Source organism: Manacus candei, unplaced genomic scaffold (genome assembly GCF_025592945.1).
Source record: "Manacus candei isolate 608988 ecotype Guabito, Panama unplaced genomic scaffold, ASM2559294v1 h1tg000006l, whole genome shotgun sequence".
Classification (NCBI taxonomy): Eukaryota; Metazoa; Chordata; class Aves; order Passeriformes; family Pipridae; genus Manacus; species Manacus candei.
Window position 1 is genome coordinate 1 of NW_026138054.1, and position 25,092 is coordinate 25,092.

The 25,092-nt window shown below is 62.9% G+C and overlaps 4 protein-coding genes and 2 long non-coding RNA genes across 13 annotated transcripts; 3 read left to right on the forward strand and 3 right to left on the reverse strand.

Moving 5' to 3' along the window:
• Positions 1-695: 695 nt before the first annotated feature.
• Positions 696-2,218, reverse strand: LOC127480640 (cytochrome c oxidase subunit 5B, mitochondrial). Its single transcript, XM_051808979.1, has 4 exons — positions 2,079-2,218; positions 1,885-1,958; positions 1,316-1,415; positions 696-888 (listed from the first exon to the last, which is right to left on the reverse strand). Exons 1-4 carry the CDS (start codon positions 2,170-2,172, stop codon positions 776-778), a joined length of 381 nt encoding a protein of 126 aa, XP_051664939.1. The 5' UTR covers positions 2,173-2,218; the 3' UTR covers positions 696-775.
• Positions 2,211-7,553, forward strand: LOC127480612 (calsenilin-like). 4 transcript variants are annotated; one of them, XM_051808946.1, is made up of 9 exons: positions 2,211-2,354; positions 3,737-3,899; positions 4,969-5,093; positions 5,180-5,249; positions 5,355-5,425; positions 5,680-5,787; positions 5,869-5,973; positions 6,056-6,118; positions 6,542-6,727. In XM_051808946.1, the coding sequence occupies exons 1-9, from the start codon at positions 2,211-2,213 to the stop codon at positions 6,587-6,589; spliced, it is 897 nt and encodes a 298-aa protein (XP_051664906.1). In that variant the 3' UTR covers positions 6,590-6,727. The 4 variants fall into 4 exon arrangements, with proteins under 4 accessions (XP_051664906.1, XP_051664889.1, XP_051664896.1 ...); XM_051808929.1 differs by having other exon boundaries at positions 5,869-6,118; positions 6,542-6,838; XM_051808936.1 differs by having other exon boundaries at positions 5,180-5,425.
• LOC127480654 (uncharacterized) lies at positions 3,372-5,477 on the reverse strand. The gene is made up of 3 exons (XR_007907975.1): positions 5,375-5,477; positions 4,613-4,764; positions 3,372-3,888 (listed from the first exon to the last, which is right to left on the reverse strand). It is a non-coding gene; the product is annotated as an uncharacterized LOC127480654 (long non-coding RNA).
• Positions 7,554-7,639: 86 nt separating the features above from the next.
• Positions 7,640-11,970, forward strand: LOC127480625 (fumarylacetoacetate hydrolase domain-containing protein 2-like). 2 transcript variants are annotated; one of them, XM_051808967.1, is made up of 8 exons: positions 7,640-7,716; positions 9,392-9,573; positions 10,106-10,322; positions 10,397-10,456; positions 10,537-10,696; positions 11,158-11,318; positions 11,386-11,473; positions 11,567-11,970. In XM_051808967.1, the coding sequence occupies exons 2-7, from the start codon at positions 9,395-9,397 to the stop codon at positions 11,470-11,472; spliced, it is 864 nt and encodes a 287-aa protein (XP_051664927.1). In that variant the 5' UTR covers positions 7,640-7,716; positions 9,392-9,394; the 3' UTR covers position 11,473; positions 11,567-11,970. The 2 variants fall into 2 exon arrangements, with proteins under 2 accessions (XP_051664927.1, XP_051664919.1); XM_051808959.1 differs by having other exon boundaries at positions 7,644-7,716; positions 11,210-11,318.
• A 64-nt stretch (positions 11,971-12,034) lies between these two features.
• Positions 12,035-19,487, reverse strand: LOC127480646 (glycerol-3-phosphate acyltransferase 2, mitochondrial-like). Its single transcript, XM_051808993.1, is given in 22 exon segments — positions 12,035-12,316; positions 12,385-12,504; positions 12,507-12,604; positions 12,695-12,815; positions 12,890-13,015; positions 13,113-13,190; positions 13,421-13,569; positions 13,937-14,168; positions 14,444-14,514; positions 14,624-14,718; positions 14,804-14,889; positions 15,096-15,203; positions 15,695-15,901; positions 15,984-16,083; positions 16,160-16,293; positions 16,364-16,463; positions 17,136-17,264; positions 17,447-17,557; positions 18,341-18,414; positions 18,506-18,622; positions 18,833-18,901; positions 19,405-19,487. Coding segments are annotated over 20 exon segments (2,373 nt in total). The 5' UTR covers positions 18,833-18,901; positions 19,405-19,487; the 3' UTR covers positions 12,035-12,199.
• A 2,130-nt stretch (positions 19,488-21,617) lies between these two features.
• Positions 21,618-22,267, forward strand: LOC127480589 (uncharacterized). Of its 4 annotated transcripts, XR_007907966.1 has the most exons (4): positions 21,618-21,753; positions 21,821-21,981; positions 22,113-22,135; positions 22,180-22,251. It is a non-coding gene; the product is annotated as an uncharacterized LOC127480589 (long non-coding RNA). The 4 variants fall into 4 exon arrangements; XR_007907967.1 differs by having other exon boundaries at positions 21,618-21,958; positions 22,092-22,135; positions 22,226-22,267; XR_007907965.1 differs by having other exon boundaries at positions 21,618-21,981; positions 22,226-22,260.
• The last annotated feature ends 2,825 nt before the right edge of the window (positions 22,268-25,092 follow it).

A 25,092-nucleotide genomic window follows, 5' to 3' on the forward strand; every position in this document is an offset into this window, starting at 1 on the left:
GATGTGTGATACAAGGGCAGAGCTGCAGCATCCAGATCCTGTGGGGGCCTGCTGAGGGACTTCCAGGGACCCCCCAGGATCTCCTGAGAACCTCTGGGGAACTCAAGGGACCCACTGGGGACCTTATGGGAACCTTCATAGACCTACTGGGGCCTCCTGGGATCTCATGAGAACCTTCAGGGACTCCCAGGGGTGTTGTGGAGCCTCCCAGGTGCCCTCAGAGATGCCAGGGCAGGACCAGCCCCCAGGGCTCCCCCAGTGTCCCCAGGAGGCTCCCGCCCAATGGGGTGTCACCCCTGGGGCAGGTGACACCCCCCAAGGATGTGTCCAGCTGTGCCTCTCCCATGTGAACAGAGAGACCCCCATAGAGGCAGCTGGGGGGACACTTGTGTGTGGGAGGGCTAAGAGGGTAACCCAGCCCCCTCTGGGGTCTTCTTTTGGGCTGGGTGATCCCCCAGGCTGGGCAGGGAGGTCCAAAATAGTACCCCTGAGACCCCCCAGCAGCTGCACCCCAGCTGCCCCTCAAATCCCAGCACCCCCCAGGGAAGAGGGACAGTGAAAGGGGGTCCCTCAACAACCCCCCTCCCACAGCCCCAGGTCACTCACAGCGACACCCTCACGGCCTGGCCTGGCTCCACACAGCAGTTGCCCTCCCTCCCCACCCTGCTGCCCCCCCAGCACACACAGAGTCAGGGTCTCCCCACCATCTCTTTATCGTGGGCTCAGGTGCAGGGGGGGCTCAGCAGGGCCCCGGGGGGGGGTCCCACAGCCCCCCTCAGTGGGGCAGCTCGTGGGGGATCAGTTTGTAGTGGGCCCCACAGGAGGGGCAGCGCTGGGCCTCGCCCTTGTGCAGCCAGAACCAAACCACGCAGCTGTTGTCCTCCTCACCTGGGGACAGGGACAGAGTGGGACAGGGCATGAACACAGGGACAGGAATGGGGCCCGGGAACAGAGACAGAAATGTGGGAACAGGGAATGGACACAGGGACAGGACAGACACATGGACATGGGAACAAGGATGGACACGTGGACACAGGGACAGGATGGACACACAGACCAGAGGGACACACAGACAGTAGGGTCACTCACTCACAGACACAGGGACAGGAGGGACACATGGACAGGGTCACTCACAGACACATGGACAGGACAGACACACGGACAGGACAGACACACAGACAGGGTCACTCACAGACACATGGACAGGACAGACACACAGACAGGGTCACTCACAGACACACGGACAGGACAGACACACGGACAGGGTCACTCACAGACACACAGACAGGACAGACACACGGACAGGGTCACTCACAGACACAGCCCACGATGCGTTTGTTTGTGATGGAGGGCACGAGGTTCGGGTCCTCTTTGGTGCCCGCGTAGCGTTTGGGCCGGAACATGCTGTAGGGGTCCTGGGGGGCAGGGGGGTCAGGAGGGCACCCGTGGGACAGGTACCCCCCCCAGGGACACCCTGACACCCCCCAGACTCACCACCCTCACCCCCCGACCCTGAGACCCCCCCGAAACTCACCACCCCCACCACCTGGGGTCCCCCAGCTCCCTGTTCCAAGAATCCCCCAGCTCTGAGACCCTCAGACGCCCCCGAGACCTCCCCTAACCACACACCTTGTCCCCACCAAAACCACCAAACCCCCCCAGACGCCCTCTCCCACCCCCTGAGCCCCGCCTCCTGTATTCGTCGGACTCTGAGACCACCCCAGACCCTCCTTCGCCACCCCTGAGCCCCCTAGAACCGCCTGAGACCCCCAAACGTCCCCAAGACACCCCTCCTCCCCCCCGAACAGCCGAACTCCGAAACCCCCTCAGACCCCCCCGAGTTCCCCAAGACCCCCCGCCCCCCCCGGGTGCCCCTGCACTCACCAGGCCCTTGTTCAGGGCCTCCATGACCTTCCTCTCCATCCCAGTCGCCTGTTCTTCATCGCTGGCCAGGCTCCCTGCGGACCGCGGTCACACGGGGGGGAGGCACGGACACCGCGCCCGCTCCCCCCCTGCGGCCCCGCACGCCCCCTCCCCCGCGCCCCCCCCGCGCCGCCCTCCCCCCGGTCCCCGCTCACCGGGCACGCCGAGCTGGCGCGCGGGCGCGGCGCGGGCGGAGGCGCCGGGCAGGAGCCGCAGGGCCGCGCTCACCCGCAGTAACCTTGAGGCCATGGCGGCACCGGCTCTTCCGCTGCGGGGCGGAAGCGGAAATGACGTCACGCGGAGCGGGATGGCGGGCGGTGAGCGGAGCCCGCCCCCGGGGCTTGACCACGCCCCAAGGCGGAACCACGCCTCTTTCCTGGGCCACGCCCCTTAGAAACAAAACCACGCCTTCCTTCTGGGACACGCCCCCAGTGCGGCCCCCGGGGGTCACCGAGGGCGGAGGCAGATGGGACAGCGCGAAGGGGACAGGGACGGGGTCAGGGATGGGGACACCCAGGGCGCGACAGGGATGGGGACAGCCTGGGGGGGACAGGGGTGGGGACAGCCCATGAGGGGGCAGGGACACGCTGGGGGTACAGGGGAACCCTGGGGGTTGTGGGGACACTCCTGTGGGGACAGGGACTGTGCCCCTGAGGCAGAAGCTGGGGATGGGAGCACCTGGAGAGGGACAGGGACAACCCCCAGGGGGACAGAGACAGTGTTCCCGAGGGGGGTGGGAGGGGGGACAGGGATCCCCTGGAGATGACGAAGACACCTCAGGGTGGATGGGACAATGTCCCTGGGACCACGGGGGTGGGACAGCCCTGGAGGAGGGGGACAAAGAACTGGGGACCACGGGGACATGACACCTCCAGAGGGATGGGGACAGATGGTCCTGGGGCCTTGGGGACCGAGAGTCCCGGGGGAGAACAGGGCCAGGGACACTGGGGGGGGTGGGAATGATGTCCTGGGAGCCATGGGGTTGGGACACCCCGAGGGATAGGGACAGGGGCAGCCCTGGGGGGACAGGGCCAATGTCCCCAGAACCACGATGACACCCTCAAGGTGACAGGAACAATGTCCCTGGAACTCTGGGGACAAGACCAGCCCAGGACACTGCAGAGAGACATTCCTGGAGCCTTGGGGCCATGCGGGGACAGGGACACCCCGGGGACACAGGGACAGCTCAGGGGGGACAGGGCCGATGTCCCCAGGAGCAGGGACAACCCCTGAGGGATGGGGACAGATTGTCCCAGGGCTCTGGGGACAGAACAGCCCCAGGGGGGACAGGGACAATCTCCCCAGGACCACGGAACATGACAACCCTGGGGGCACAGGGACACCCCCGGGACAGATCTGGGGGGATAGGGCTCATGTCCCCAGAGCAGGGACAGCCCTGGAGGGGTGGGGACAGCCCTGGGGGCACAGGGCCAGCCCCCCGCCCCCTGCCCTGCCTCAGTTTCCCCCCCCCTCGCTGCTTACTCATCCCCATCGATCCTATCGATCCCACCGGGGGTGGGGGGGGGCAAAACAACCTTTTTCCCCCCCAGTTTTGAGGCCGGCGCTGGTTTGACCCCCCGGCTGTGCAGCCACAAGCCCGGGGTGCGGCGGGGAGGGGGGGGCAGCGCCCCTCGGCCCCCCCAGATCCTTCAGGGGGAGGGAGGGGGCTAAAAATAAAATGTGGGAAAGCAGTGCCGGGGGGGGGCAGGGGGGTGGGCGAGTGCCAAGGGAGGAGGAGGAGGAGGAGGAGGAGGAGGAGGAGGCAGGACAGGCGGGCACAGGCGGGCACAACACCCGCCCTGTGCTCCCGCAGCACCCACTGCCCACACCCTACCGGGGTCTGGGGGGGACCCCCCAAGCCCCCCCGGGGGCCATGGGCATCCAGGGCATGGAGCTGTGTGCCGTGGCCGTGGTCATCCTCCTCTTCATCGCCGTGCTCAAGCAGTTCGGCATCCTGGAGCCCATCTCCATGGAAGGTACCCCCCAGTTATAACCTTAATGAACCCTAATTATTGAGTTAATTAATCCCTCCCATCCCTCCCCCCATCAGTGACCTGTCGGGCCCTCTGAGGTCCAACCAGCCGGGTTTGGAGTTCCCCCCGGGAGGGTTTGGGGTGAAGGCTGAGGGCTTGGGGGGTGGTGGAGAGGGCAGGTCCCCCCAGCCCCCCTCCAGCCCCCCCTTGCAGTGTCCTGGCCCAGCCCTGCTCTGACCTTCCCCGGGGGGCTATGCCAGTGCTGCCCCCAAAAAACTCATCCCCAGAGACCCCCTGCCCCTCCCAAGGTGCCCCCACTCCCTGTTAACAGATAACAGGGACCCCCAAACCTCCCCGAGGTGGGAGGGGGCGGCTCTGAGCTGCTGTTAACCCCCACCTCCCCCCGAGCTGGGGGGCTCTGCCACCACAGACACCCCAAAGCCCCCTGGGGATGGGACACAGGGACCCCCAGGCCCCCACCGACTCCCAACCCCCCCAAAACACAACACCAGGCCCTCCCACTCCCTTTCTGCCCCCCAAGCCTCCCTGAGACCCGGCTTAGCAGGACCCAGGGGGTTCAACCCCTCTGGGAGGACCCTGGGGATTTTCCAGTATCCCAGCCCCATCCCAAAATTCCCACCCCTCCCTCTGCACCGGGAGGCTCCATGGGGGCTCCCCAGGCTGGAATTATTAATAAGCCATCATTTATTAATTACCTTTGGCCGGGGAGAGGCGGCTCCGGAATGTTCCGTGCCTCTGGAATGCAGGAAACCCCTCGGGATTCGACACCCGGGGTGTTCCAGGGGCCCAAAGGGAATTTTGGGGTCCACCACGGCACCCTGGGGTGGTTCTGGGGCCATGGGAGTAGCTGTAAGGGGGGATGGGGTTGGTTTTAGCGGGGATGGAGGTGGTTTTAGGGGTTGGAGGGTTGGTTTTAGGGAGAATGGGGGTGGTTTTAAGGGGTAGAAGGGTTGGCTTTAGGGGGGTGGGGGTGGTTTAAAGGGGATAGGGGTGGCTTTAGGGCAGGGGGGGTTGTTTTTAAGGGGGATCTTTGTCCGGGGGATCTCTCCAGACAACAGTGATGCCGACGTGGAGCTCCCGACTATCCGGCACCAACCCGAGGGGCTGGAGCAGCTCCTGGCCCGGACCAACTTCACCAAGATGGAGCTTCAGTCCCTCTACCGTGGCTTCAAGAACGTGAGCTTGGGGGTCCCTCACCCCCTGACCCCACATACGAGGGTCCTGGGGGTCTCCAGTGTCACCAGGCACCACCTCCTTCCCAGGAATGTCCCAGCGGCCTCGTGGACGAGGAAACCTTCACACTCATCTACTCACGGTTCTTCCCCCAGGGCGGTGAGTCGGGGGGCCCCCAAACCTGCCAGGGGGGGTCTGGGGGGGCCCATCCAGACAAACAGCCCCTGCCAAAGCGGGGGGAGTCACCGTCCCCTCGCCCTGCAGACGCCAGTTCCTACGCCCACCTCTTGTTCGACGCCTTCGACGCTGACCACAACGGGGCTCTGTGCTTCCAGGTGGGAATTCCCGGCGTGATTCATCACATCCTCCTCCTCTTCCTCCTCCTCCTCCTCCTCCTCCTCCTCCCAGGCTATGGCCGAACTCTCCCTCGCAGTGCCGGGGGCACTGCAGCACAAGGGGTGGTGGTTAAAAATAACGGGATCAATAGGGAGCAAATCCCTCGGGCGCCCCGGGATCGATGTGGCAGCGGGAGGGGGGGCTGAGTGCTGTGAGGGGGGTTGGGGTCCCTCCCTGCTCACACCCACGGCAGGATTTTGCCGTGGGGCTCTCGGTGCTGCTGCGGGGGACGGAGCAGCAGAAGCTGAAGTGGACGTTTGACCTCTACGACGTGAATAAGGACGGCTACGTCACCAAGGAGGTGACACTGGGGGACACTGGGGGGGCTGGTGGGGCGGGGGGCACCCAGAGAGGGACGGGCCGGTGCTCTGTGTGCCCCCAGGACATGCTGGAGATCATGAAGTCCATCTATGCCATGATGGGGCCCTGCACCGAGCCCACCCTGCGGGCCAGCGCCCCGGCCCAGCACATGGAGCTGTTCTTCCAGGTGACACTGTCCCCTCAGCCCCCTCCTGGGGCCACCTCCCGGGGCCACCCACCCCCACTCAGCCCTGGCCACTCCCTTGCAGAAGATGGACAGGAACGGGGACGGTGTGGTGACCTTCGAGGAGTTCCTGGAGACCTGCCAGGAGGTGGGGGGACTCCGGGGGGCTGAGGGGCACTGCCACCCTCCTCCTCCTCCATCCTGCCAGGCCTTGGAGTCTGAGACATCCCCCTGCTCCTAGTTCTGTCCCAGAGTGATGTGCTGGGGGGGCAGGAGGGATGGGGACAAGGGGGCGACCCCGGGAGGGGGGACAGGAGGAGAGAGACAGGAAGGGAATGGCAGGAGGGGGGAACAGGAGGGGGGTGGGAGAGGAATGGGAGGGAGGGACGGGAGGAGTGTTATGGGAAGTGTGGGATGGGGGGTGTTGGGCGGTGGGGAGAAGAGAGAGGGGACAGGATTGGGGGGGAAAGGAGGGGGGAGACAGGGAAGCAGGATGGGAGGGACAGGAGTGGGATGGCAGGAGGGGGACGGGAGGAGGGGGACACGGGAGTCTCTGTCCTCTCCCCTCCAGGACAAGGACATCATGAGCTCCATGCAGATCTTCCACAACGTGCTCTAGACCCTGGCCCCCCCCGGAGACAGGAGGAGACAAGGACAACGCTGCCACGAGAGCCCCCAGCCCGGTGCTGGCACATGCAAGATGGACCCATTTCAGGGGGCTGAGCCCCCCTCGACAAGGACCCCCTGCCCTGGGTGGCATAGGGACCTGACATGGCACAAACAGGACCCCGACACCAGGCCCCCCCGGGGTGGGGACCCCTGGGACACGGGGACCCCCTGGGAGGGGACTCCCTGGGATGTGGGGACCCCTCAGAGACAGGATCCCTTGGACATGGCACCCCCCAGGGAAGGGACCCCCCAGGACGTGGGGAGTTCCTGAGTGGGGGTCTCCAGGCATGAAATGGAGCCCCCAAACACCAACCAAAAGCACACAGACCTGCCTCCCCCCTCATCACTCAGGGGACCCCCACGAGGCCACAGCCCCCCCCCAGCACGTGGAGAGGGGGTTGTTTTATAAATAAACCACGTAGTGACGATTTAGGGGGAAATGGAGTCAAGTGCGACGTGACAGCTGTGCAGTGTCCCTGCCCCCGTCCCTGCCCCAGTCCCAGCCACCATCCCTGTCCCCATTCCTGTCCTGGCCTCGATCCCCGTCCCCATCCCTGCCCCATCCCAGTTCCTGGCCCTGTCCTTCTCCCTGTCCCCTCCCTGGCCCTGCCCCTAATCCAGCCCCTGTCGTTCTTTCCGTCCCTGACACAGTCCCCATTCCAGTCCCCACCCCAGTCCCAGTCCCTCTCCTAGTCACTATCCCAGTCCCTGTCCCGGTCCCAATCCCAGTTCCTGCCCCAGTCCCAGTTCCTGCCCCAGTCCCAGTCGCTATAATGGTCCCATTCCCGCTCCCAATCCCAGTTCCTGCCCCAGTCCCAGTTCCTGCCCCAGTCCCAGTCGCTATAATGGTCCCATTCCCGCTCCCAATCCCATTCCCGAACCCAGTCCCACTCCCGGTGCCCCTCCCCGGCCCCGCCTCCTCCGCCCTCCCCTCTCATTGGTCCTCGTTGGGGGCGGTCCCGTCCTCTCCGCGCTCCCATTGGACGGCCCGAAGGGGGCGTGTCTTCAGCGTGGCGACCTTTAGACAGGCGGGGGCGGGGCCGGGTCTGCAGCGCCCCCTGGCGGAGCGGGAACAACGTGTGTGAGACCCTCGGGAACGGGGGGATCCCTGGGAATAGGGGGGGGAACCTGGGAATGGGGGGATCCCTGGGAATAGGGGGGGGAACCTGGGAACGGGGGGGGAACCTGGGAACGGGGGGATCCCTGGGAATAGGGGGGGGAACCTGGGAATGGGGGGGAACCTGGGAATAGGGGGGGGAACCTGGGAATGGGGGGGATCCCTGGGAACGGAGGGATCCCTGGGAATGGGGGGGGAACCTGGGAACGCGGGGGATCCCTGGGAACGGGGGGATCCCTGGGAATTGGGGGGGAACCTGGGAACGGGGGGATCCCTGGGAATAGGGGGGGGAACCTGGGAATGGGGGGGGAACCTGGGAACGGGGGGATCCCTGGGAATAGGGGGGGGAACCTGGGAATGGGGGGGAACCTGGGAATAGGGGGGGGAACCTGGGAATGGGGGGGATCCCTGGGAACGGAGGGATCCCTGGGAATGGGGGGGAACCTGGGAATAGGGGGGGGAACCTGGGAATGGGGGGGATCCCTGGGAACGGAGGGATCCCTGGGAATGGGGGGGGAACCTGGGAACGCGGGGGATCCCTGGGAACGGGGGGATCCCTGGGAATGGGGGGGGAACCTGGGAACGGGGGGATCCCTGGGAATTGGGGGGGAACCTGGGAATAGGGGGGGGGGAACCTGGGAACGGGGGGGATCCCTGGGAATGGGGGGGGAACCTGGGAACGGGGGGATCCCTGGGAATGGGGGGGGGAACCTGGGAACGGGGGAATCCCTGGGAATAGGGGGGGGGAACCTGTGAACGGGGGGGATCCCTGGGAATAGGGGGGGAACCTGGGAACGGGGGAATCCCTGGGAATAGGGGGGGGGAACCTGGGAACGGGGGGGATCCCTGGGAACGGGGGGATCCCTGGGAATGGGGGGGGAACCTGGGAATAGGGGGGGGGAACCTGGGAACGGGGGGATCCCTGGGAATGGGGGGGGAACCTGGGAACGGGGGGGATCCCTGGGAATGGGGGGGAACCTGGGAACGGGGAGATCCCTGAGAATGGGGGAGATCTCTGGGAACGGGGGGATCCCTGGAAAGGGGGGTGTTCCTGGAAACAGGGGGGATCCCTGGGATCGGGGAGATCTCTGGGAACGGGAGGGATCCCTGGGAACGGGGGGATCATTGGGGACGGGAAGGATCCCTGGGAATGGGGGGAATCCTGGGAACGGGGACGGGGAATTCACGACATCAGGGGGAATCTCCGGGATCGGAATTGTGTGGGATTGCGGGGGAGGGATCCCTGGGATCGGGGCTAAGGGGGGCATCTCTGGCATCGGGAGGATTCCCGCGGTCGGGGCTACGTGGGATAAGGGGGAAGTCCCCTGGGATAGGGGCTGGGCGGAACTGGGGGGGTGGCTGCCGGGGATTTACCTGGGATCGGGCGGATTCCCCCAGTCTGGGGGTGTGCAGAGTCGGGGGACCCTGGGATCGGGCTGAGCGGGGGGATACCCTCAGGGATCGGAGCAGGGCGGGACCAGGAGGGGCTGCCCTGGAATCGGGGGGATTCTGGGGGTCAGAACTGCGTGGGATCGGAGGGAGGGGACCCCCCCGGTTGGCCGGGATCCATCCCGGGCCGAGGGGGGTCCGCAGCCCCCGGGTCCCCCCGGTGCGGTGCCGATCCCGGTTCCGCAGGGGATGCGCGGGGCTCTGCGGCTCGTGCGGTTCCGGGGGGCCGCGGGCGGGGGGCCCAGGCTCGGGCTGGAGGAGGCGCCCGGGGGGGACCTGGTGGATCTGAGCGCGGCCGAGCCGGCGCTGCCCCTGTCCATGCGGGAGTTCCTGGAGCTCGGCCCGCGCGGGCTGGAGCTCGCCCAGAGGTGGGTACCCCAAAGGTGGGTCCTCCAAAGGTGGGGGATCCCGAAGGTTGGTGCTTCAAAACCTGGGTCCCCCCAGGGGTGGATCTCCCCAGTGGTGGGTGACCCGAGAAGGGTCCCCTGAAAGGAGAGTGACTCCCAAAAACGTGTGTCCCCAAGGATGGGTGATCCCCAAAGGAGGGTCCACCAAAATCTGGGTGACCCTTTGGCTGACCCCCAGAAGTGTGTGACCCCCACACAGTGGGTTCCCCCCAAAGGTAGGTGCCTTTAGAGGTGGGTGCTCCAAAATGTGGGTGACCTCCTAAATAGGGTCCCCTCAAAAGGTGGGTGAGCCCAAAAAAAGGGTCCCTCAAATCTGAGTGACCCTTTGATTGACCCCCAGAAGTAGGTCCCCTCAGATTCTGGAGCCCCAGAACTGTGGGTGACCTTCCAGGGGTAGGTGACCCCCAAATGTGGCTGAGCCCAAGAACAGGTGTCCCCAGAGGTGGATGCCCCAAAACATGGGTGACTCCCAGAGGTCTGTGTGTCCCCGCAGGGCCCTGGAGTCAGGGCAGCACCGGGTGGCTCGCGGGGCCACGCGGCTCCTGGCGCCCGTGGGAGACCCCGAGAAGCTGATCTGTGTGGGGCTCAACTACCGCGACCACTGCGAGGAGCAGGGTGCCAGGGTGCCCAAGGAGCCCATCATCTTCAGCAAGTTCCCCAGCGCCATCACCGGGCCCTTCGATGACATCGTGCTCCCCCAGGACAGCACCGTGGGTACCCCGGGACCCGCCCCCGCAGCCCCCCTGGGGGTCGGGACCCCCAACCCACCGTGTTGTCCCCGCAGGAGGTGGACTGGGAGGTGGAACTGGCCGCTGTCATCGGGAAGAGGGGGCGGCACATCGAGGTACCCCCTGCCCCACCCACACCTCGCCTGGGGGGTCCCTGTGTGTGTGTCCCCTGTAAGGGGGTCCCGCTGCCCCCCAGGAGTCGGCAGCCCTGGAGCACGTGGTGGGGTTCACGGTGGCCAACGACGTGAGCGCCCGGGACTGGCAGCTGCGCAACGGGCGGCAGTGGCTGCTGGGGAAAACCTTCGACACCTTCTGTCCCCTGGGGCCCGCCCTTGTCACCAGGGAGGCGGTGAAAGGTGGGGACGTGGATGGGGATGGGACAGGGATGGGATGGGAACAGAACAGCAATGGATATGGGACGGGGGAGGACTGGGAACAGTAGAGACAGAGATGGGGACAGGATGGGCCAGGATAGGGACAGTGATGGGGACTGGACAAGAACAGGACAGCAATGGGATGGGGACAAGGATGGAGACAGGACATAGATGCGATCTGGACAGGGATGGAATGGGGACAGGACCAGAAGCGGAACAGGATGAGGACAGGACAGACAAAGGGATGGGTGGGGACAGTCAGAACACAGAGGGGGATAGAGATGGAGACACGACAAGGACAGGACACTGATGGGATGGGAACAGGATGGGGACGAGACACAAATGGGATGAGAAAAGGAATGGGATGGGACAGGGACTCTTTCCCAGCTGACACTGGTGGTGTCACCCCCCCATTTGCCCAAACCCCCCGTGTTTTCCCCCAGGTGGGGCTCATGGTGGCACTGTCCCCGTGTCCCCCTGTGCCCCCTCCCACAGACCCCCACAACCTGTGGATCCGCTGCAGCGTCAATGGGCGCCCGATGCAGGACAGCAGCACCCACCACCTCATCTTCGGGGTGCCCACCCTCATCGCCTGGGTGTCCCGGTAGGAACGGGGAGCCGGGGACCCCCAGAGCCCAGGGGGTCACAGCTGACCCCCTGTGTGCCCCCAGGTTCGTGACGCTGGTCCCTGGGGACATCCTGCTGACGGGGACTCCTGCCGGAGTGGGGTTCTTTCGGAAACCCCCTGTCTTCCTTAAGGTGAGGGAAAAGAGGGGCTTGGGTGGGGCTGGGGGGCAAGTGAAGACACAGTGGACCCCACGAGGGACAGATGCCACCATTTCCCCTTTGCAGCCCGGGGACGAGGTGCAGTGTGAGATCGAGGAGCTGGGCACCATCTGCAACCGCGTGGTCTGATGGTGGAGAGACCCCCCAGATCCCACCCCGGGGGATCAATAAATCCACTAACAAAGAGAACTCAGAATCAGTCTACTGAAACGCTCCCTATCTGAGAAAAAGATAATAAAAAGACTGAAAATGTGGACTAATTAGCATAAGAAGTGAGAAAGTAATAATCAATATAGAATACTACTTAATTAACATAACCAATGAACATTAATTTCTTTGCTAAAATGTATAAATAATGAAAAGTTTTGAAAGTGGGTGGGCATGTTGAGTGGAACTATCCCCACGCACCCCAACACTGTGACTAAACTAATGCCTGCTTTCTAATACTAAAAAAATAGCGTTAGAGAGTTTGATTTATCCCAGTGTTTTTACTGAAAACTGGACCTGCTGTTAGTGAGCAGAGAAGGGCTGGGGGGAAATGTGCTGGTTGGAGCTGTCTTGGGCACCACCACCAGAAATGATGGAATTTTCCATCCCAGGTGAGGGAAGGAGAGACAGAACCTCCCCCCCACCCCCCGGGATCAATAAATCCACGAGGCATCAGGTCCCTGGGCCCATTTATGACTCTGGGGCGGGGGGTTACAACTGGGTGAACTGGTGAATGAAGGCTCTCAACTTCTCCCGGTTGGAAGCAGACTGGAAAGGCTGGGAGAGCTGGAGGAGGGGTCCAGTGGGGGTCTGCAGCTCCTCCAGCACCTGGGGGGGCACAGGGAGGTCAGGGGGGGCAGCAGGATGTTGGGGGGCTGGGGGGTGGCTGTGCTTACCCCCATGTCCTTGAAGCTCTGCAGGGAGCTCAGGGCCAGGCTCCTGTCAGGATACCCTGTGGGGAGAGAAGTCCCGAGGGAACCCCCAAATCCCACCCCACGGGCACCCCCAGCCCAGTCTAGGGGGGCAGTGACCCCCAAAAGCAAGACCCCGCCCCCCTCGACTCACCATCCTCATCCTCATCCAGGAATTCCAGCAGCGCCTCCACGTAGTCTGCCTCTGGAATTGGGAGGGGTGTCAGATCCCAGCTCCTGGGGGGCTCCAGCCCCCCCAGGGTCCCCAGGGGTTCCCCACTCTGGAGGGTCCTACCGGGCTGGGGCCAGGGGGGTCTCTCCAGGAATTCCACAGCCCGGCCGTAGCTCCGCAGGACGGGGCTCAGGAGGCGGCAGAGGAAGAGGAGGAAGCCGGGGAAGCCCTGGGGCTCGCTGAGCTGGGGGGACACACAGCTGGATTTGGGGGACACCCCCTCACCCCAGCCCAGGGGGCGGTGGGGGACCCCAGTACCTTGTAGCAGCGCTTGGGGACCCTGTCGTCGCTGTCACTGTCGCTGTCATCGGTGAAGTCCCAGCAGGAATGGCCCCGGGACGAGGGTCGGGGGGCCACGTCGCAGCCCCTGCACTCGCTCTCAGGCTGGGGGGACAGTGGGCTCTCACCTCACCTCAAAGCCACCCTGAGACCCAGCAGGGACCCGTGTGTGTGCCAGGAGGGCTCCTGGGGTGACACCCACCTCCTCCTCCTCCAGCAGCCCCCCAAGGACGAGCTTGTCCAGGATGTCCAGGCTGTGGCGCTCGGGAGGCTGGCAGGGCTGGGGACACAGGAGAGGGGTGACAGGCCACCCGTGTCCCCACCTGCAGCCCCAGCGGGGGGGGTGACAGGCCACCCGTGTCCCCACCTGCAGCCCCAGCAGGGGGGGGTGACAGGCCACCCTCGTGTCCCCACCTGCAGCCCCAGCAGGGGGGGGTGACAGGCCACCCTCGTGTCCCCACCTGCAGCCCCAGCAGGATGGGGGGTGACAGGCCACCCTCGTGTCCCCACCTGCAGCCCCAGCAGGATGGGGGGCAGCAGCAGCAGCACCTCCAGGATCTTGCGGAGCAGCTCCTCCCGGCTCAGCACGATCCCGGGGGGGCCGCAGGGGGTCCCCAGGATCGGCAGCACCTCCAGCAGCAGGGCACGGATGGCACAGGCTGACAGGACAGGGCTGTCACCAGTGCCCGCTGTCCCCAGTTCCCCACGCGTCACCAAATTCCCCAGCATTCCTGATCCCCGCTGTCCCCAGTCCCCCCAACATCCCCATTCCCCAGTGCCAACAATTCCCCAGCGTCCCTGGCCCTCGGCATCACCGATTCCCCCAGTGCCACTGACCCCTGGTGTCACCAACCCCCCCGAAGTCCCCAGCCTGCAGTTTCACCTTCCCCAGTCCCCGCTGTCACCAACTGCTGACGTCTCCGATCCCCCCAGTGCCCCCAGTGCCCCCAGTGCCCGGCACCCCCATCCCTGCTGCCCCCCGTCCCCGCTGTCCCCGCTGTCCCCGGTGCCCCCCGGCTCTCTCACCCCCCGCCGCCTCCCCGCCCAGGCGCTGCCGGACGCCCCCCGCCAGCCGCACCAGCTGCCCCCGTGCCGAGGCCTCCGGGGGCCCCAGCCCGGCCCCGGGGGGCTGCAGCTGCCGCAGGCTGTGCAGCACCAGCGCCCGCAGCTGCCCGCGGAATCCCACGGCCCGGCCCCGCAGCAGGAGCTGCTCCAGCAGCCCCGAGAAATCCCGCATCAGCCGGGGCAGCAGCACGGCCTGCGGAGAGAGAGGGGGGATTCCCGCTGGGAATGCTGCTCTGAGGACGATGGAGGGGGATTCCTGCTGGGAATGCTGCTCTGAGGACGATGGAGGGGGATTCCTGCTGGGAATGCTGCTCTGAGGTACAGAGGGGGGATGCCCACTGGGAATGCTGCTCTGAGGAGCATGAAGGGAGATTTCCACTGGGAATGCTGCTCTGAGGAGGATGAAGGGGGATTCCCACTGGGAATGCTGCTCTGAGGGAAGGGAAAGATGAAAAGCTCCTTATCCACCTCCCGGTGCCTGTGGAGCAGCAGCGCCGCGGTGATTCCCACAGCCATGATGGCGGAGCAGGCGCTGGAATCTGCTGGGGGGGAGAGGGGCTCGTTATCCGGGGGGGGATGAACCTCCACCCCCATTCCCCAGCAGGGAATGCCATCCCAAGGGATGCAGGGACCACTCGCACCCCTCACCGCTCAGTGTGTGCAGCCCCAGCGCCGTCACCAAAATCTCCTCTTCTGTCCCCACACCGGCACCCAAAGTGCCCACATTCCCCGCATCTGGCACGCTGGGACATTGGGGGAGAGGGCTGAGCAAGAGGAGCCGGGAGCAGAGATCCAAGGGGAAACGATGCCCGGGGCTCAGCTCCTCACCACGGGCCAAGGATGGTGGGAAGCAGCAGCTGCTCCGGCCGATTCCCTCTGAGCGTCGGCCCCACCAGGTTGTTCTCCACAAATTCCTGGGAATGAGCAGAAAGGAGCCTGGAGGTGCTCACAGCCCTCAGCACCACGAGCTCACTCAATCCCTGCAGCCCCAGGGCTGGGAGGAGCCCAGATCACCCAGCATGGATTCACTGGATACCCTCAGACACCCCAAACCCACCAACATCCTGGGAACAGCCCCCCAGTGCCAGGACGGATCCGGGGACATCCCCAGCTGCCGTACCTGTAAGGAGAAGGGCTGGGAGAAATCCACCCGGGCACAGCCACGGGGCCGGCGCAGGGCCTGGAACGCTGCCCGGAGACACGCGGCCATCCCGAGGGGCTGAGGGGGCTGCGGAGAGACGGGATCCAGGGACTGACGGTGGGTTTAGGGGAATCCACTGCCCAGGGATGCTCCCACAGATTTGGGGGAACACCACTCCCCAGGGATAACCCCAGACATTTGGGGGAACACCACTCCCCAGGGATAACCCCAGACATCTGGGGGAACACCACTCCCCAGGGTTAACCCCAGAGATCTGGGGGAACACCACTCCCCAGGGATAACCCCAGAGATCTGGGGGAACACCACTCCCCAGGGATAACCCCAGACATTTGGGGGAACACCACTCCCCAGGGATAACCCCAGAGATCTGGGGGAACACCACTCCCCAGGGATAACCCCAGACATTTGGGGGAACACCACTCCCCAGGGATAACCCCAGACATCTGGGGGAACACCACTCCCCAGGGATAACCCCAGAGATCTGGGGGAACACCACTCCCCAGGGATGCTCCCAGGGATTCTGGCGAGCACCGGTGACCCCCCTGGCCCCCTCTCACCGCTCCATCCCGCCCCGCTCTGCCGGGAGCCACGTCGTAGGCAATTCCCACCGGGACGATGCGCACGTCGGGCACGGCTCCGTCCCGCAGCGCCCGCAGCACCCGGAGCAGCCAGCGCCGGGCGGGATCCGAGAGCCGCAGCAAACCCAGGGGCTCCTCCAGGAAGATGACGAGGGGCTGGTGGCTCCGCAGCACCTCCTGCACGTACTGGGGGCACACTGGGAGTACTGGGAGCTGCCGGCACCTCCCAAAGCGCTCCAGGGCATTTTCCAGCCCCGACTGCACCTACCGCATCCAGGACAGCGCCCGGCAGCCCCTCATCCCGCTCACTCCGTGCCTGCGCCATTCCCGAAGGCAGGAAAATCCCTCCCAGGCGTTGCAGCAGGGACCTGGGGGGCAAACACACCGTGGGCACACACTGCATCCCCCTGCAGCCCCCGGGAACATCCCACACCGGCTCCTTACCGGAGGCCAGGGCTGATCCGGGTGCCCACTGTCACCCTGGGGGCCCCGATGCCCTGCGAGAGGAGGAGGAAGGACAGGAGTGGCCCATCCAGCTGGGATTGCTGGGTGCACAGGAACACCAGCGGCACCTCGGGCTGCAAGGAAGGATCCCGGGCTGAATTCCGGCCCTCCCGGGCAACAGGAGCGCCCGGCCGGGCTCCGTACCGTCCTGGCAGCCCGGAGCACCATCTCCAGCTGCCCCCGCTGCAGCTGCACGCTCAGGAACAGACGGCTCAGCAGCTTGGGGAGCATCCAGTGGCACAGCCTGCAGCAAAACTGGCAATGAGCAACCCCGCGGGCACGGGGCGGCCCCCAACCCCCCAAACGCTCCCACCCCCTGCCTCCCCTGCCTCACTTGCCACAACCCAGCCTGCCTCAAAATTCCCAGCGCAGCTCCCACAAAGGCAAATGCCCACTTTTATCACACAGCAAAGGTTGGATGGCATGAGACACCTCCTTTCCCCTGGCAACCAGAGCTGCCATCAGTTACCCCTGCATTCCCCCCAAAAGGATCCCAACATGCCCTTATTCCCTGAGCAATTCCTTCCCTTTAAGGGCTTGGAGGGATCATTTATTCCCACTGGATCAGACCAGCAAGGAAGCCCTGAATTCCCACTTCTCAGGGACAGGAGGGGGAAGGCAGTGGGGAAGGGAAGGCTCCCTCTGGTTCCCGCCCTCCTGGAGGGGTTGGATTTTCCCACTCCAGCTCCCCGGAAGAAATTGCCAGAAGGGCCCCAGAAGCTGTGGGGGACTCCGAGGGCAGCTGGCCAAAGAATCCATGGGCAGCTCCCAAAGGAGCCCAGAATATCCCCCCAAGGAGCCCAGAAAACCCCCAAGCCATCCATGTGCATTCTCCCCAGAAGCCCAGAGGACCTCCCAAAGGATCTGGATCCATCCCCCACAGAATCCCAGAAGATCTCCCCAAAGGATCCCTGACCTCAGCAGGAGAGGGGACAGCGGTGCCTGGATTTCCCCCAGGATCCGGCAGATCTCCTCCTTCCAGTGCCACCGGGATCCCTCATCCCCTCCGCATCCATGGGCCCGGCTGGAGGCAACATCCTGCACCCTGGGGGGGAAGGGAGGGGGGAGCACCCTGGGATCCACGTGCCGGGATCCAGGGAGCCTCGGCGGCATTCCCGGCATCCCACTGACCCGACATCCAAGGACTAAACAGGATCCCCCAGGAATGGGGGCCCGCCCCTCCCGGGCTGAGGGTGATCCTGGGATCCCCCCAATGCTCCTACCCACCTCCTGCTGCCGCAGATCTTCCCTGGGAGCTCCCTGGGGGTCTCCGATGGAATTTCCCATTCCCAGGAGGCGAGGAATCCGCAGACCCTCCGGACCAGCCACCCCCGGAACCTAGAGGGGACACACAGGGAGAACCTGGAGGGGGGGCTTTTCCAGGGGGATCACCCCCCCAGAATGCCTCTTTACCAGGATTTGGGATTCATCTCCGTTTTACAGTTAGGAATTCGGAGGTGATGCTCCAGGCCGCCCAGCAGGAAGGAAAGCAGACATTCAGGCCATCCCAAATCACGGAATTTTCCCAATCCTCCCCAAATCCACAGAGAGTGGGGTGGGACACAGCTTTGGGATATCCCAGAGCGTGCAGGAAGGGACAGAGTGGGACAGGGGAACTGCATTCCCTGGGATCCCAAGGGATTCGTCTAAGGGTTTCAAAGCTGGAGCTGGGAATATTTGGAGCTGAATGGAGGATAATGATCTGATGTGGGATAAAAAACAGCACACAATGGTTAATCCAGGGATTCTTCCCAAAGGGGAGAGGAGCCAAAGGGATCTGGCTCTTTTCCCTGTTCCCGGGGAGCCAGGCTCACTCCCAGCGATACCGGCTGGAGCCAGCGAGAAGAACAATCCCCCAACTCCACCTTCTTCCCATCAACACTCCAAGTTTTGCTTCAAGAAAACAACAAATGACCCCAGATCCTCCATTCCATGGCTGGACCACAGCCCAAGCCCTCACAGATGCCACTTCCAGCCTCCCAAAATACCATTCACAAGCTCGGTTTGGGATAATTTGGGAGCGGGGAGGATGGCGAGGGATTCCCATGCGGATTTGGGGGAAATCTGGGGAAAAGGGCCGTTTTCCAGCTGTTTTCCAGCACGCAGCTGATCCAGCCTCACCGTGTGTCCCTCTCCGTCACACGGCTGACGTCACGGAATCCCAGAGTGGAGAGATCCTCGGCATAGAATCCATCCTGGGAGGAAAAGCGGGATCAGATCACTGGCAACGCGGATCCTCGGCACAGGGATCCTGTCACCACCATCCCCCATCCCAAACTCTCTCACCCAACTCCTGGGGGTGCAGGTCTGGCAGCAGCGCCCCAAAAACGGACGGTGATATTTTCCCAGGAACGGGATGAAAACTTCCAGGTTTTCGTCCGAATTGCTGATCCAGGTTTTCATCTGAGGAGGGAAAGAAAAACGGGAAGGGGGGGGATGGGACAAACCCTGGGAATGCCAAATGTGGGTGGATACACCCCAAAACACGCTCATGCTGTGAGGTATCCTGATATCGGGCAGCAACCCCGCTGGGGTTGGGGACCTCCAGGATGGGGGGGATTCAAGGTGGGAAGGGGCTGGTGGCAATGGGGGGGTCCCCAGGGCATCAGGTACCTTGGGGGGGTGTCACAGGTGGGGGGACACCCCCAAACTGGAGAGCAGAGGTGATGAGGCTTGAACGTCCTGGAGACAGAAAGGGGTGGAAAGTGGGAATTTGGCAGGTTTGGGGCACATGGAGCAGTCTCTGGGAGAGGGACCCCCCGTGTGCCCCACAGGGAATTGGGGAGGGGGGTAACACAGCCGACACCCCCAAGAGGGATTTGGGGTTAGTAACACCCCCCCACACCCCACAGGGATTTGGGGTGGGGCAGCACACCCCACATCCCCTATAGGGCTGGGGGGTAACATACCCCACACCTGCCCCCCACACCCCACAGTCCCTACAGGGCCCGAGATGGGGGGGCAGCACCCCCTGCACAGGCCCCACAGCCCCCAGAGACCCTCTGGGGAGAACACACCCCACACGGGCCCCGCTGCCCCCCAGCCCGGGGGATGTGCCCCAGCGCCCCTCTGCAGCTTTGGGGGGCCCTGAACCCCCCCGGCCCGGGGGGCTCGGCCCCACAGGCCCTGCACGGCTCGGGGGCTCACACGCCCCACACCCCCGGGGGTCCCCCGGCCCCGCTCACCGCCGGCCCCGCCGCTCCCGGCCCGGCCCGGCCCCGCTCCGCCCCCGGGCAGCGCGACCGGAACCGGCCCCGCCGGAACCGGGACCGCCGGGACCCCCGGCCCAGCCCGGCCCAGCCCGGCCCAGCCCGGCCCAGCCCCGGCCCAGCCCCGGCCCAGCCCGGCCCAGCCCCGGCCCAGCCCCGGCCCAGCCCGGCCCAGCCCGGCCCAGCCCCGGCCCAGCCCGGCCCAGCCCCGGCCCAGCCCCGGCCCCACACGGGGCTCAGCCACCGCAGGTACCGGCAGGTCCCCATCGCCCCTGTCCCTGTCCCCGAGCCCACCCAGGTCCCAGCACCCCCGGGCGCAGCAGTCCCGGCCCCGGGGGGGCCCTGGCGCGCCCCAGGCCCATCAGCCCCCCAGCCCCGCTCCCCAGCCCAAGGCCCCGCCGCCCCAGGGCCCGCAGCCCCAGCCCCAGCTCCGGCCCCCCAGAGCTCCAAACCCCACCAGCACCAGCAGCGCCCCAAGGGGCTCAGTCGCCCTGAAAACACCCCAAAACGCCCCAGTTCAGCTGCTCTGGGCCTGGGACCTCGCACCTGTGGGAACGCGCCTGGGAGCAGCACCTGGGAGCTGGGAGAAGGGAGGGAATAGGAATGGCTGGGAAAAGCGCAAAAACAAGCAAAGGCAAAGGAAAAAGGGGAAGGAAGGGGGCATAGGAAAAGACAAGGGAAAAGGGGAAAAATTAAAAAAAAGGTTGAAGGGGAAGAAGGAGAGGTAAGAAAACAACGAGAAAAGATGAGAAAAAAAGCAGAAAAAAGGGAAAAGGCAAGAAAAAAGAAAGAAAGGAAGAAAGAAAGAAACTGAAGGAAGAAGGGGGAAGGTCGAGAAAAGCAAACAAGACAAGAAAAATGGGGGAAGGACAAAAAAAGGAAAATGCAAAGGGGAAAAAAGGCAAAATAGGGGAAGATGAGAAGTGTTGGACAATTAGAAAAAAGGCGGGGGAAAAAAAGAAAAGACAAGGAGAAAGAAAAAGAAAAAATGCCAGCCTGTGGTGGTTTGACCTGGGCTGGAGACCAGGTGCCCCCCAAACTGCTCCATCCCTCCCCTCACCTGCACAGAGCAGAGGAAATACAAGGAAAGGCTCCTGGGGTGGGGTCACTCACTGCCCCATTACTGTCACAGGCAGAACAGACCCGATTTGGGGAAATTAGTTGAATTTGTTAGCAATCAAATCAGAGCAGGGGAATGAGAGGTCAAACAAATCCTAAAAACACCTTCCCCCACCTCTCCCTCCTTCCCGGGCTCAACTCTATCCCTGCTTCTCTCCCTGCTGCCCTCCATTGGCACAGGGAGATGGGAATGGGGGTCACGGTCAGTCCATGCCACGCTCCGGGCTCTGTTCCTGCCCCTGGGCACCTGCAACCCCCTGGGCACCTGTGACCCTTTCCCAGCGCCTGCATCCTCCCAGCACCCACATCCCATCCCCAGCACCTCCATCTCTTCCCCAGGCCCCACATCCCTCCCTGGTACCCACAGCCCCCCTCAGCACCCCCGTTCCTCCCTGGTACACCTGCGGGTGACACTGGGCTCTCGTCCTGTCCCAGGGGGTCACTGGCACAGGTCAGTCCTATCCTCTGGCAGCTCAAGCTGCTGCCTCACCAGGGGATCCCAAATAAAGAAATCCCTGGGCAAGGACACCCCAACAAGCTCCACTGCTCCTCCCTCAGCCCAGACCAAGAGCATTATCAGGGCCTGGAGGCTTCTCACTCTCCGTTGCTTTGCTGTTTCTTCCCAAGGGGCTGCCACGTGCTCAGCTTCACCCCCTCTGAGGGGAGTTTTGGGGGGTCATTGGACTGCAGTCCATGGTGGAACATGGTGGTTACAGCTCATGCCCCGCCATCCATGGGCTGGAAGCTGCAGCTTTGTGTATTCCAAAGACTGGGCATGTTCCAACCAGCAGCTCCAGCTTTCCCTTGGATCCATCTCTGCCTGACACAACACAGAGAAAGTTCATCCCGCGGCCTCACAACTCCAGTTCTTTATGTCAAGCAAGCACTGAGATGCTTTCCAATGGAAAATGTTCCACACGGAAGGCCTGGAAGCTGAGTGGGTTGGTTCCATATCAATCACATGCCTTGCACGCCCCTCCTCAAATGTCTGGCCTGAGTCCACTGACCCTCCCCAGACTGCTGGGCAGCTGGAGGCTTAGAAGAAAGTTGGGGGCAACCCCCAGCCGGTGCCCCCATCCCATGTCATGGGGCGCTGCCCCTCGGGGGTGTTCCCTGCCAGGGTCTGTCAGGTACGTGGGCAATGGCACCCTGGGGTGAAGCCGTGAGACCCCTGGGGTGTGGAACAGAGCAATGGAGGGGCTGCAGGTGTGATGTGGATGTGGGTACAGGTGTGATGTGGATGTGGGTACAGGTGTGATGTGGGTGGGTACAGGTGTGATGTGGATGTGGGTGCAGGTGTGATGTGGATGTGGGTGCAGGTGTGATGTGGATGTGGGTACAGGTGTGATGTGGATGTGGGTGCAGGTGTGATATGGATGTGGGTGCAGGTGTGATGTGGATGTGGGTACAGGTGTGATGTGGATGTGGGTACAGGTGTGATGTGGGTGGGTACAGGTGTGATATGGGTGTGGGTACAGGTGTGATGTGGGTGGGTAAAGTTGTGATAGGATGTGGGTACAGGTGTGATGTGGATATGGGTACAGGTGTGATGTGGGTGGGTACAGGTGTGATGTGGATGTGGGTGCAGGTGTGATGTGGCTGGGTACAGGTGTGATGTGGATGTGGGTACAGGTGTGATGTGGATGTGGGTGCAGGTGTGATATGGATGTGGGTGCAGGTGTGATGTGGATGTGGGTACAGGTGTGATGTGGAGTGGGGTGCAGGTGTGCAAGGCACAGGGGATGTGTGTGCAAGGCACGGGACTGCAGGTGTGATGTGGGTGGTGACACTGCAGCGCTGTCAGAACCCTGGCAGAGGAGGGAACTCAGTGGTACTTTGTGGCTGATCAGCTGCACAGCCGCTGAAAACCAAGGCAGAGACAGGAACATGTCCTGCCCTTGAATCAGCAACCCTGGCAAAATCCCTGTCCTGGCACTGCCCATGTCCCATCCCAGGATTATCTCAGGTACTGTCATGGTTGATAAAGGTGAGGATAAATAATTTGCTGATAAAATTGAGTTTCTAATAATAAAGTTTGCAATGATGTGGTTAACGCTTTACTTAGGTTGCAAAATGTTAAGTTGCAAAATGTCAAACCACAATGTTGTGTTGCCATGGTAGGATGTATCCTGTTATGCTAGCTATAATGCTTTAAGTGCACTTATAAGGAAGAAAAAGCGTGAAGCAAAAAGGGGGGGGGTCTACTAAAGGGTCCAGAAAGAGGATCTCCTGCCTTCATCCGGGGATTGGGCACGGCGGGAATTGAGGGCTGCTGACTAAGCAGACTGTTGGCTGGCCCCTGGCAACAGACTGAGGTCCACACAGCGAGAACCAGTGATGAAGCAGAAAGAGACTAAGGGGATGGGGATTGCAACAAGTATAAAAGAAGCGGGCTTTGGCTTTTTGAACTTGCAGACCGTTGCGGAGCAAGAGTCTCCCCGGCCTCCCAGCACTGTTTTGCTCATTTGCCTTCAATAAATTTTGGGATTTCAAATTTTAAAATTATTTGTGGTCTCTGACTATAACAGTACCCCCACATGAGCTCCCTTGGTTAGAACATGGTGCTAATAATGCCAAGGTTGCAGGTTCAATCCCAATAGGGGCCATTTGCTTAAGAGTTGGACCTGATGATCCTTCAGGGTCCCTTCCAACTTGGAATATTCTGTGACCTGTTGTTGTACCCACTCCTAAGGGACAACCATCCCTCACTGAGTAAGATGTATAACTAACGTCACTCAAGTTCCACCTAAATATAGAGAAATAGCATAAAAATGAGTTACAAATGGGGAGGAGAAGGAAAGACTCCACTCTGTTACCTTTGAGGTCACTCACCGGGCTGAACCTGTCTCTGCCCCATAGGGGCCCACTGCATAAGAACTGTACTCTGTGTGCTGAAGGATTGTCTCGAGCCAGCTTTTATTGGGAATTAGAGAATGTCAGTGTATTGCTTTGAATTAGGGAATCCTGGAACCTTAACCTGTCCCAATTTTATTAAGTGTTACTCTGTAAACTCTTACTGTGAGTCCTTCACAGGTGCTGGCACTCGCTGGCAGTGGGTGAAGGTGCAGAGCTGGGTGGGGTTTTTGTGTTTGGGTGTGACCCTGAACAGTTCAGTCAAACCCCCTCCAACCCAGTGGACTGTTCAGTGAAGGATCCCCATAATGGGATGGGACAGACTGGTCAGGCATGAGGCTTTCCTGGGTCACCCCCAGGGACACACACCCAAGCCCACTGTGGGATCAACAAGGCACCCCCAAACCTGCCACACCCAGCGGCATCCCTCCCCAGACCCATCATGGGGTCCCATCACAGGTACCATGGGATTCCTCATGGCCTCTAGCACCATCAGCCTCATCCCTGTCCCAAACACCCCTGGGGACACCAATCCCAGCCCTGTTATGGGGTCCTGTTCCCACCCCACATCCCCAACACCCCTAGGGACATGAACCCTCCTGTCCCTCATGCCCAGTCCCATCCCAGGTCCACCATCACTTATGTGGAGAGACCCACCACTGGCCAAGGCTGAGCCCAGCAGTGATGGCAGCAACACCTCAGGGATGTGGAGTTACGAGGGAGGAAAAACTTATTGGGCAGAAGGAATTGGGGCAGAGAAGAGAGGAGTGGAATGTATGAGGGAAACAACCTGGCAGCCCCAGGCCACTGCAGGAGGGGATCCAGGCGCCGGAGCCCAGATTCCCTGGCAGCCTGTGGGGGCCCAAGGGGGAGCACAGACCCACCTACAGCCCTTGGAAGAGCCCCCACCAGAGAAAGGGGATGCTGCAGGAGGCTGTGACCCCATGGGAAGCCTGTGCTGGAGCAGGGTCCTGGCAGGGATTTGTGTCCCATGGAGGGAGGAGCCCATGCTGGGGCAGGTTTGCTGGCATGACCTGTGACCCCATGGGGATCCAGGTTGGAGCAGTTCCCGAGGGACTGACCCCGTGGGAAGAACTCATAGTGGAGTAGGGATTGTGTCCTATGGGAAGGACTCACGTTGGATCAGGACAAGGACTCCTCTCCTCAAGGGAGAACCATGGAATGAACTGACTGTGTCCCACATTCCTGTCTCCCTGTGCTCATGGAGGGGAGCAGGGAGAGAATCGGGATTGAAGTTGAGCATGGGAAGGAGAGTCACTGCTGAGCTCAGCCTTGGCCAGTGGTGGGTCTCTCCAGGGGGGTGATGGTGGACCTGGGATGAGACTGGAGATGAGGGACAGGAGGGTTCATGTCCCTAGGGGGGTTGGGGACCTGGGGTGGGAACAGGACCCCGTAACAGGGCTGGGATTGGTGTCTCCAGAGGGTGCTGCAGCTGGTGCCCAGGGATGGGGGGCTGCTGTGTCTGGGGACAATGGGGCTGGGGGTGGGAATGGGCCCCTCTGATGTCACTGGGTCTGGGACTGATGTCCCCAAAGGGAATCAGGAACTCGGAATGGGGAGCTGAGGGGGGGCTGACAGCCCTGGGGGTGTTTGGGACCTGGGATGGGGCTGGGATTGATGTTCTCAGAGGTGTTTGGGACAGGGATGAGGCTGATGGCCCTGGAGGCTATG

What these genes read in the sequence shown, in the direction of transcription:
- LOC127480640 (XM_051808979.1), bottom strand. Translation starts at nt 2,172, where the DNA reads ATGGCCTCAAGGTTACTGCGGGTGAGCGCGGCCCTGCGGCTCCTGCCC. An exon ending in GCGCCAGCTCGGCGTGCCCG is followed by an intron (nt 1,959 to 2,078) that starts GTGAGCGGGGAC and finishes CGCGGTCCGCAG; the next exon opens with GGAGCCTGGCCAGCGATGAA. An exon ending in ACGCATCGTGGGCTGTGTCT is followed by an intron (nt 889 to 1,315) that starts GTGAGTGACCCT and finishes CCCTGTCCCCAG; the next exon opens with GTGAGGAGGACAACAGCTGC.
- LOC127480612 (XM_051808919.1), top strand. Translation starts at nt 2,390, where the DNA reads ATGGGACAGCGCGAAGGGGACAGGGACGGG. An exon ending in GGAGCCCATCTCCATGGAAG is followed by an intron (nt 3,900 to 4,968) that starts GTACCCCCCAGT and finishes GGATCTCTCCAG; the next exon opens with ACAACAGTGATGCCGACGTG. An exon ending in TCCTGGAGACCTGCCAGGAG is followed by an intron (nt 6,119 to 6,589) that starts GTGGGGGGACTC and finishes AACGTGCTCTAG; the next exon opens with ACCCTGGCCCCCCCCGGAGA.
- LOC127480625 (XM_051808959.1), top strand. Translation starts at nt 9,395, where the DNA reads ATGCGCGGGGCTCTGCGGCTCGTGCGGTTCCGGGGGGCCGCGGGCGGG. An exon ending in GGGCTGGAGCTCGCCCAGAG is followed by an intron (nt 9,574 to 10,105) that starts GTGGGTACCCCA and finishes GTGTCCCCGCAG; the next exon opens with GGCCCTGGAGTCAGGGCAGC. An exon ending in AACCCCCTGTCTTCCTTAAG is followed by an intron (nt 11,474 to 11,566) that starts GTGAGGGAAAAG and finishes TCCCCTTTGCAG; the next exon opens with CCCGGGGACGAGGTGCAGTG.